Raw genomic sequence first — 10,923 nt, 5'->3', positions numbered from 1 at the left:
TACCACAATCTAAATCTTGGTATGGAAATAATATTTTTCTCATCTTCATTATCCTCAATAATTAATTGGTTCTAACTTAAGTTTTTCCAATTATAGTAGAGATTGCGGTGTCTTTGCAATCAAGCATTTAGAGTATTTGTTGGGGGACGAAGAGTTTCGTACGTGGTGGACGATCACATTCAATATTTTATAAACAAGCTATGTGTAGACATATTTGATGAGAATGTGTACCCTTGATGGTTAAATTCTCACTTGGTAGATACTTTTTTTTATTGTGAATATCTAACAACGCTTTAGCAATGGGATAGCGATAGTATAGCGATGCTAGGCAGATGCAATTTTTAAAAAAAAAATGTAAATATGATAACGATGGGTTAGCGATAGTTTAACGATGGTATAGCGATAAGGTGTTATCCATACATTTTGTAAACTTTTTATAACGATGAAATAGCGATACTTTAGCGATTAGTTAGCGACACATTAACATATTTTTAATATTCCTCTATTTATAGTAATGATGCAATAACGATGTAATAGCGATAGTTTAACGACGCATTAACATATGAAATTTAAGAACCATGAATAAATACTAGCGATGCAATAACGATGCAATAATGACGGGTTAGCGATGCATTAACATATTTTCAATATTCCTCTATTTATAATAACGACGCAATAACGATGTAATAGCAATGGTTTCACAACGCATTAACATATGAAATTTAAGAACGTGGAATAAATACTAGCGACGCAACAATGACGGGTTAGCGATGCATTAACACATTTTAAATATCCGTCTATTTATAGTAACGATGCAATAACGATGTAATAGGGATGGTTTCACGACACATTAACATATGAAATTTAAGAACCTGGAATAAATGCTAGCGACACAATAACGATGCAATAACGATTGTTTAACGATGGTAATTACAAACATCCTTAAACTAACTTTAAAACTGACAAATTTTGTAGAAGTTAAGTTGAAAAATAGTCTACAACATATGCACTAAAGTCAAGCTTTACAAGATTTCCGATTATGACCACGGCCACCGCAGGTGCTATACTTTCGCTCAATCACCAATATTTCACCATTTGAAGGATGGCGTTTCTTTTTAGGCCGTCCTTGTTTTATCTTCTTTAGGTGGCCGACAGGATTTTTCTCAGATGGTGTTCTTACTGTCATGCACTTGATGTCATCGAGGACATTCCATTCGTCTTCATTACCAGAAGGGTATATAGTTTCTACATAGGAGGCTCTCCATGACTCTATCTTGTAATACTTAGATGCCATGTAGTATATGTTCACATTTCCTTTGAACACTGCACATAATGCGTGACGGCATGGTATACCAATTACCTGAAATACTCCACATGTACATGTCTTACTCATTAAATCCACCTCCCCATTATGCTCACCATCTAACACATGAAACTCATGTTGCCCCATAACATAAGGTATACAAAATCAAGCCTTTTCTGCCATCGCAACTACGTCAGCCTTAGGGCTGTGCAAATTTTTTTGCAACCTGCCCAACCTAAATAAACCGCTCAAACCAGCCCGAAAAAACAAAAAAAAATGCAACCCGAAAAACCCGAGTTAAATTTAACCTGCCCAATTTGTTAATTGGGTGGGTTGAAAAATAGGTCCAACCCACCCAATTAAAACTGACCCGCCTAATTAAACTTTTATTTTTTAAAAATATTTTCTTGGACTTTAAGCTTTGATATTTTATTTTTATTTTAAGAATAAATGTTTGTTTAAAACTTTAATGTTGATTCAATTAATATTTTAAAAGCTACAAAAAGTTTTGAAATTTTGAAGCTTGATATATAACAATTACACTAACAACATATTGTAAAAAAAAATATTATAACGGTTTGGGTGGGTTAACTCGACAACCCGCCAAAACCGTTGGACGGGTTAAAAAGAATGTCCTTATTTGGGTAGAATATAAATTAGGTGACCCAAAATGATTATGACATAAACCGATTTAAAATTCTTATAACTTGCCCAACCTGCCCAATGCTCATCCCTAGTCAGGCTCATATGTCGAAGCCATAATAGAGGTGCTCTTGTCACTAGTTTCTCTCCTATCACAAAACCATGTCTGAAGTGTGAATCGAATAAACTCCACAAATGTAGCTATTGGGTAGCTTCGTGCATCTCTGGTCTTGTTGCTAAAGCTTTCAACATAATTACTTGTCATTATATTGTAACTAATTACAAATGAATTAAACCATTATCCATACACAACAATTAGACCATTATAAATTAAGTTAAATAAATGTAATTAGTTTTATACCTCTTTCTGGGGAAGTAAGCTCATGACCATCTATCGAAACCAATGCCTTCTAAATATTGCGCTATAGATGGGTCTTTCGCCTTTATCTTCTCAAAATTATGGGAAAACTCTGGCTTTCTAAAAGTGTATGTTGCCAAATACATCTCTTAATGACAATGATCTGTCTTGAATTTTGTAACAACTTTCATACTAATGTGATAGTAACAAGCACCATGATATGCACATGGAAATTTTTTCTCTAACGCGTGTGCAATACTTGCATGCCTATCAAATACAAAAGCCAAGTCCTCAACTTCACCAAGTACTTCTTTCAACTTTGACATGAAATACGTACAAGAGTCATGATTTTCGCTATCCACAATTCCAAAAGCAACTGGATACAAATGGTTGTTCGCATCCAATGCAACTGCATATAAAATTATGCCACCATATTTTGTCTTCAAAAAAGTGTCGTTCACACATAGTACAGGATGACATCTACGAAACCCCCTTACACAAACTCTTAATGCAAAAAAAAAAAAAAAAAATACATGAATTGGTCGTCCTTTATGACAAGATTTGTCAATGTACCAGGGTTTTTCAGGTTCAACATGTACAAGTACCTAGCTTCTAACAAAACGATTCAAGTGTCTCCCTCATGTTTATAAGAGCCTTTTCTCGGCATCTCCAAGCTTTTTCATATGACAACTCAATGTCAAAATCATTCTTTATGCCTGCTCTTATGTTGTTTGTCATGTAGTCATTCGCTTCGGTTTCATATTTCTTCTTTATGGAATGCCCAATAACCTAAGGTGATGCTTGACAATGGTCTTTGTGCCTGAGTTCAAGTGAACAAGTGTGTTTGCTGGTGAAATGAGTAATCTCAAACATCTCATATTTGAGTAACTTTTTTCCTCTCAATCTCCACCCACAATCAGGATCCCTACAAGTAATATACCAAACTTCTTTGCCTGATTTCTTCATGACAAACTCAAAGTTCTACTTCATTGCATACAAATGGGCTTTCATTTTCAAGTCTAGCTTGTTCTAAAAAACCTGGCCTACTTCTATTGCCCCACAACTCACTCCAGATGACGTTGGGATAACATACAACAGGCATGGGAGGTCTTCTGCATAATATACTGGAGCAATCCATCTTTTGCCTTGATCATGTGTATGTGGCTGACTGCTTTCTGATCCAATAGTATTCTGTCCTTGGCTTTCATTATGTGTGGTATCAACTGGATTTTGATTATCTTCAACTGGTTATGTACATACGATAGCATGGTCGTCGACTGACACATCCTCACACTACTACAAAAAAGGCAATTGCATCAGTTTCTAACTGCCACAATTGAGTTTTTGCGTTAGTTTTATATGTGACGCGAAATCTCATGACGCAAACCAGGATGACATTTGCATCAGTGGGGAACTGCCACAAATCTGGCATTTGTGACAGTTAGGCACTGATGCAAATGCTACATTAAAAAAAAAATACTATGCAAATATTGACCCAGCTCCCAACCAGCCACCCTATGCGACCCCTGCCCCCAGCCACTCCCACGACCCCAGCCACCCCCCACGACCCCAATGACCACCGTGACCACCACCAAGCGCCTCCTGCAAAATGAAACCCAAGTAGAGAAAAAAAAAAGAAACAAACCCCAACTCCCATCAAGAATAAAAAAATCTACACAAATTTTTTTTAAAAAAACATGTATAAGGTTCATAAACATATTATATTCATCAATTTAACCTTAAATATGAAAAAAAAAATGAAAAAACTCACCAAAATGGGTTAAGAAAGTTGAAGGCACCGCTGGTGTGGAGGGTTTTTGTGTAGAGAATTTTTTTAGAAGTTTTTAGGTCAAATAGAAATTGGGGACAAAGTTGTGTATTATTGGGGTCTAACAACGTTTGCATCAGTGCCTAACTGACGCTAACTGAAGGTTTGCGTCAGTGCAAGTAAAACACGCGTTTTACTTAGACGTTTGCGTCAGTGCCCCACTGACGCAAACCTTCTGTTAGCATCAGTTAGGCACTGGTGCTAATGTCCTTGTTCATAGCGTCATATTGCAACTGACGCAAATTTTCCCCATTAACGACGTCAATGTTAGTACTGACGCAAATGCCCTTGCATTTGTGGCAGTGCCCAACTGACACAAATGCTTAATCTCGGTCAACGGCGTCAGTCAACTGCGTTGACTGATGCGTTTGACTGACACAAAAGAGGCATTTTTGGTGTAGTGTTAGCATTGTCGTTGGAACTACTACACCCCTCAACTAAGTCATCATCCTCAGCCAAATCGGAACTGGATCATCATTGACATAGGGATCGTACTCATATTCTGTCCCAGGCAGATTTTCTGTTTGTGGATGAAAAGTCTCCTGATGACTACAACACTCCGCCCTTATACTTGGGCCAAGAGTTTATCTGGGCCATATATCTGGAATGACTGTTTGGATCTGCCGCACAACTTCGTGGTTGATACTTGCTCTAGGAGATGGATCAAGAATGTCACCGTTCATTGGAATTTTAGTAGCACATAGAGGAACTCGATGTTTTATGGATTTGGAATTGTCTGATATAAAAACGGTCACTCCTTCATCATCATTGATTTCAATGGGATCTAAGACGAAGTCATAACATGTACCGGGAATTTCCAATTTTAAGTCAAACAATGAAGTATCCACGTTCAGCTTAGAAGACAACTTATCCAACAATTGTGTGTGCGTAACATCTGTTTGTACTAATAATAGCATTAGAACACCCTTTGAAAGTCTATTTATCTCTTTTTTTTTCTTTCCAAAAGTCGTTGAACGAAACAATGATGGTAACTCTTGATCCTATGAATTCAAATAGAGAAACTACAATGATTAAAGGACACATTAATGATGCAAAAAAAAAGATTGCATAACGATGGCATAACGATTGTATATATTAACCTTAATTCATTAACGATGGTCTAATGATGCTACACAAATTTTTTTTAACACATTGACTTAACGGTGCATTAACAATACAATAATGACGCTATAACGATAGTTTTGATATATTACGTTAAATCAACAAAGGGACTGCGATGGAATAACGATGTTTTTTTTTTCAAACTAATCACGACGCTATAATGATGCAATAACGATTGGTTGACAGCACTGACAAAAATCCAAAATAGCAAAACATCCTCGTTAAACCATCGTTATAAATACGCAAATCCAGATTACTTCTCAAGAACATAAAAAATGCAAAAAATTAAACACATTGAACACATACTTGCTCGAAAAACATATCAAAGTGATTCTAACATGTATTGAACACTAGATAAAGTAAGAAGAAAATTGTCCATTACATTTTCACTATAAGCTTATCCGAATTTTTTCCATAAGATTAAGTGGGATGATGATTGTGAATGGGGGAGTACGGTTCGAATCAATGAACTGGTTCGAATCAATGAATTGTTTTTATGGCGAAAGAGATTGGTAATGGTTGTTTAGAGAGAGATGATAAACGAGTAGGCAATTTTATGACAATGGTAAACTTGTCTAATATTGAATAGAAAGCATACAAAGGTTTGTCATATAAAAAAATTACCCCATATTAGGATGCATAAGGGTCAAATTTTCCTATCTTTATTTATCAACTTTCACATTTTATACTATTATTTTATTTTTATCTTTAACTATATCAATAAAATATAAAAAAATTTATTAATTTATGTACTTTTAATAAAATATCAAATGATTTTATAATTTTGCATTAAAATATAGTGATAAAAATTGTACCAATACAAATATATACATGACTTTTTTTTTGGCCAAACATAGCTTGCCAATAATAGCCCGAAACCTTATCAAATTGACTCTGCTTCTGAACAAGTCAGTTGCCTCTCCTTTCAACACACGAAGACAGTCACGCGGAAACCTCACCGCTGCCCACGCCGTTGCCGACCAGTTGCTCGGCCCCTTTCTCCCTCAACACCGGCCTGGTGAGTTCTTTATTTTGAATTTTCTTCTTGCTCTTCATTATATAAACTAAAACTTGTTTGTGTTGTGTTGAATCTTTCATGACCCTTCATATCTGAATATTGATTATATCTTTTCCAATTTTTTCTCTTTTCTATTTGATTAGTGAGACTTATTAAAGTGCATAAGATTTTGGGTAGCATTGCTCCAGGAATGACTATGAAGAATTATATGTTATCTGATTGAAACCAATAGTCTTGTTAGTACTTAGTTACTTTCTTTGCTCTGTTGTAACTTGCATGCTGCCTATCATTGGTGCATTTTCCTCAGTTTGGAGGCTATTCCATAGTCAAACATGTACCTACTTTAGGTGTGTTTTGTTGGATGTAATTTATGACTGTGTTTGTATGAAAAGTTCGATTATCAAATGCAAAACAAGTTTTGACAATCCCTTTCTTTTTCCTAAATAAACTTCTCATATTCTCAGAGAAAGTTACATCTTATTCCCTCTGAACCATCAAAATGGATTTCAAAACGAGTAAGAAATGAGCATGACTACTTCTGAAACTCTGAGACTGTATAGAAATAATCAATATAGATTGCTAGTAAATGAGGGAAACCAGCAGAGTGGCCTAGCTTTGGGAACTCTTTTTCGGTCCTGTGCATTCCTTTGGTTCTATAGATTGTCATGACAAATATGTCTCTTTCTAGGACAGACCAAAGAGGTGAGTTCTTTGTTTTTCAAATAAAACAGCAGGGTTTTTTGGTTAGAGATGATAATGATGAATCGAAATGCCATATTAAGTGGTGTTACTATGGGATTCTTCTTCTTGCTAGACCCCATCCAATTAATTGTCTCTTATGTTTTCACCATTCATTCATATATTTGCAATTGGATGACTCTCCTCTCCTACATATCCTATCAAGGGTATTTCATATATACTCATAAGATTAAGTTCCCTGGCACCCCTTATTGACATTCTCAAGTATCAAAGCTTTCCCTTTTTTTGTCAACTTCCTATTGAACTTCCAAGATGTATGTGCAAACTAGCGCTGACGTTCACTTTCATAGAACCAACGTCCATCACCCCGTGTAGAATCCACGCACCCATGTAAAAGGTGAAGTTCTCTAAATTCAATTCTTGTAATAGGCATAGAGAATTTGATTTTGGATTTACTTTGTTTTCTTAATTTGTATGGGAGTATACAAGAAGAATAACCAACTCTCTTTGTCTCACCGTTGCTGATTGTGGTCTCTGTTGTTTTTGGTGAAGTTTTCTCTTGTTTTTGGCTCCCTATGTTTTATATGTTTGAGACATATCATAAATAATTGAAATGCCTTCCAAGTGTTTGTTGAAATGTGTGATAGAGTACTAATACTTGTAAAAACTTTTTTAATTGAACCATAAAAGCTTTCATAATGTATGAGCCCAGCAATTGTTATTGCAAAAGCTAAGATAAAGTTTCAGACACACACACTTACAAATCCAAGAATCAAATTTCAAAACCCTTACAACATTATGATGATAATATTACTGTACTAAAGTAGAAAATAAGTTAATTAGAAACAACCAAATATTTTCCAAAATGATCCAATGCAAATTAATTATGGATAAAGAAGAAAAATATTAATTTGCTAGAATCTAAATTGTGGTTCTTATATATTTTTGTGTTTAAATTAATTGTGTGTTTTTGTTTATGTTCATAGGCTTAGATAATGGCTGGTAGGGTACATAATGCATTGGTAATGTACGGTGATAAGAGATTTACGGGGAAGATTGATAAGGAATACCTTAACTATATGACATTGACAAATGAAATTTTTGAAATGGCAGTCTATGTTCAGAAACTTTCGAGTTAAATATTGGAAATTTGATGCATTCTTATGATATTGATATTCAATCATAATTTTGTACTTTGTAAAACTTTATGTAGAACTTGACTTAATAACAAATGATTATGTTTTTTAGAGGAAATTACGTGGTATATGACTGTATTTTTCATCTTTTGATTTATTGGATTTTCATTTTGTTATTATTCTTATGGTTTTTGTTTGTTTATTTATATTATCAAATTGGATTATTAATCCCATATAAATAATTTTTTTTTAAAATAAGCCATTACTAGTGCAAAGGTTTAATTTTAATTCAATTGTTTAGTAATTTTGATGCTATTACTTCTGTTATAAGTTTTTCTTATTTTTGTAATAAGGTTTTTAATATTTTTTTGAATATTATTTATATAAAAATGATATTTTTTTTGAGTAATGATCATCTGGGTTTTCATTAGGAGAAGCAGGATGGGAAGCCTTGTAGTCTTTGGCATGTCCAGCCCAATCAGTGGTGCATCTTCGTCTCCATCTCTAGCTTCCCCCTTGCATCACCTCCATTCCTGTTCTTCCATGTCTGACCTCAAGCAGTTTCACTCTCAAGTCATTCGTCTCGGCCTCTCTACAGACAACTATGCTATGGGTCACCTTATCAAGTTTTGTGCACTGTCTAATTCTGGTGATATCACTTACGCCCTCCACCTGTTCGACTCTCTACCTCATCCAGATGCATTCATTTACAATACCATAATCAGAGGCCACTTGCAGTCCGAGTCACCAATAAATTCTTTTCTTTTCTACTCCCAGATGTTACACGACTCTGTCATCCCCAATAGGTATACTTTCCCTTCTCTCATTAGAGCTTGTGGCCTTGATAATGGTGTTCAAGAAGGCAGACAAGTACATTCCCATGTTGTCAAATTTGGATTTCTAGCTGATGGGTTTTGCCAAAACAGTCTAATACATATGTATCTTAGTTTTCAGTCTCCAGTGGAAGCAAGGAGGGTCTTCGATAGCATGCCATTGCGGGATGTGGTGTCTTGGACCACATTGATTGCTGGCTACTCTCAATGTGGATTTGTTGACGAGGCTTTTCAACTCTTTGAGTTGATGCCTGAGAGGAACGCTGTTACTTGGAATGCCATGATTGCATCCTATGTTCAGAATAATCGTTTCCACGAGGCCTTTGCTTTGTTTCGTAGGATGCGAGAAGAAGAGGTGACCTTGGATAAATACTTGGCTGCTAGTATGTTAACAGCTTGCACAGGAATAGGTGCTCTCCATCAAGGGAAATGGATACATGACTATATCGAGAAAAGCTGCATTGAATTAGACTCCAAACTTGTTACAACAATCATTGACATGTACTGCAAATGCGGTTGTTTGGACAAGGCTTTCCAGGTTTTTAACGAGTGGCCCCATAAAGGAATTTCCTCTTGGAACTGCATGATTGGAGGGCTTGCAATGCACGGAAAAGGAGAAGCTGCCATTGAACTCTTTGAAGAGATGCAGAGGAGGATGGTAGCACCGGACCATATCACTTTTGTCAACCTTCTTAGTGCTTGTGCTCATTCAGGGTTAGTGGAGGAGGGTCGTCATCACTTCCAATGCATGACTCGGGTTTATGGTATTGAGCCTAGAAGGGAGCATTTCGGCTGCATGGTGGATCTGCTTGGAAGAGCTGGGATGCTAGAGGAAGCAAGAGAGCTTATAGATGAGATGCCCATAAGCCCAGATGCTGGTGTGTTGGGTGCTCTTCTTGGGGCTTGTAAAATCCATGGAAACATAAAATTGGCTGAGGAAATTGGGGAAGAAGTAATAAAACTGGACCCTGAAAACAGCGGGCGCTATGTGCTATTAGCTAATTTATATGCCAGAGCTGGTAGGTCAGAAGATGTGGCCAAAGTGAGGAAGTTGATGAATGACAGGGGAGTGAAGAAAGTTGCTGGATTTTCCATGATTGAATTGGAGGGTGCTGTTCATGAGTTCATCGCAGGAGGAAGAACCCATCCCGAGTCCAAAGACATATATGGTAAAGTTAATGAGATGTTGGAAGACATAAGATGTGTTGGCTATGTTCCTGAGTCTGATGGAGTACTATTGCATGATGTTGAAGAGGAGGAAATGGAGAATCCAGTCTACCATCATAGTGAGAAGCTTGCAATTGCCTTTGGATTGTTGAAGACTAAACCAGGGGAGACAATTCGAATCTCGAAGAACTTGCGGGTGTGCAAAGACTGTCACAATGCAAGCAAACTGATCTCAAAAGTTTTTGATCGTGAGATAATTGTGAGAGATAGAAATCGATTTCACCATTTTAAAAATGGGTTGTGTTCTTGTAAAGATTACTGGTAAAAGAGGTGACATTGGATAAATACTTGGCCGGTAGTAGTTAGAGGCTTCATAGATTGCTTTCACCACCCCTTTTTTTTTTCTTCCCTTTTTTGGTTGTATAAATACTCACAATGTTACAAAGAGTACACCGACAATGCTAATAATACAAATCAAAACAGTTCATATTATCATCAATTAAAGCATAATGACAATCCTACATCTGTGACTACTTGCACGCCATCCAAGAGCAACTTGAACAAGAGGAGCTCACTTGGATACACCCACCCACCCTTGACCAACTGAACTAATAGGTGGTTGTCGCTATCTCCATTTTCTTTATTGAGGCTTGATGGTGTGATAGTAGACATTGCTTGTGAGTTGGCCAATTTCTCTTAAAAACTTAATAGCTAGCTCTATTGGTCTTAACTAATTATCATTAAAAAGTTAAAATGCTAGTAACTAGTTACTCCATTGTGTTTTTTAGATTTCGATAGATAGTCTAGTAATTGGTCA

General features: G+C 36.2%; 1 protein-coding gene across 6 annotated transcripts; it reads left to right on the top strand.

The window, feature by feature from the left end:
• Nucleotides 1-6,124: 6,124 nt before the first annotated feature.
• Nucleotides 6,125-10,508, top strand: LOC133789064 (pentatricopeptide repeat-containing protein At5g66520-like). Of its 6 annotated transcripts, none has more exons than XM_062226786.1 (3): nt 6,125-6,271; nt 8,538-8,912; nt 9,054-10,508. In XM_062226786.1, exons 2-3 carry the CDS (start codon nt 8,548-8,550, stop codon nt 10,429-10,431), a joined length of 1,743 nt encoding a protein of 580 aa, XP_062082770.1. In that variant the 5' UTR covers nt 6,125-6,271; nt 8,538-8,547; the 3' UTR covers nt 10,432-10,508. The 6 variants fall into 6 exon arrangements, with proteins under 6 accessions (XP_062082770.1, XP_062082769.1, XP_062082767.1 ...); XM_062226785.1 differs by adding an exon at nt 7,321-7,367 and having other exon boundaries at nt 8,547-10,508; XM_062226783.1 differs by adding an exon at nt 7,321-7,367 and having other exon boundaries at nt 8,538-10,508.
• Nucleotides 10,509-10,923: the final 415 nt, after the last annotated feature.

This window comes from Humulus lupulus, chromosome 7, assembly GCF_963169125.1.
Source record: "Humulus lupulus chromosome 7, drHumLupu1.1, whole genome shotgun sequence".
In the NCBI taxonomy this organism is placed as follows: domain Eukaryota; kingdom Viridiplantae; phylum Streptophyta; class Magnoliopsida; order Rosales; family Cannabaceae; genus Humulus; species Humulus lupulus.
This window is presented reverse-complemented; position numbering and strand designations above follow the sequence as displayed.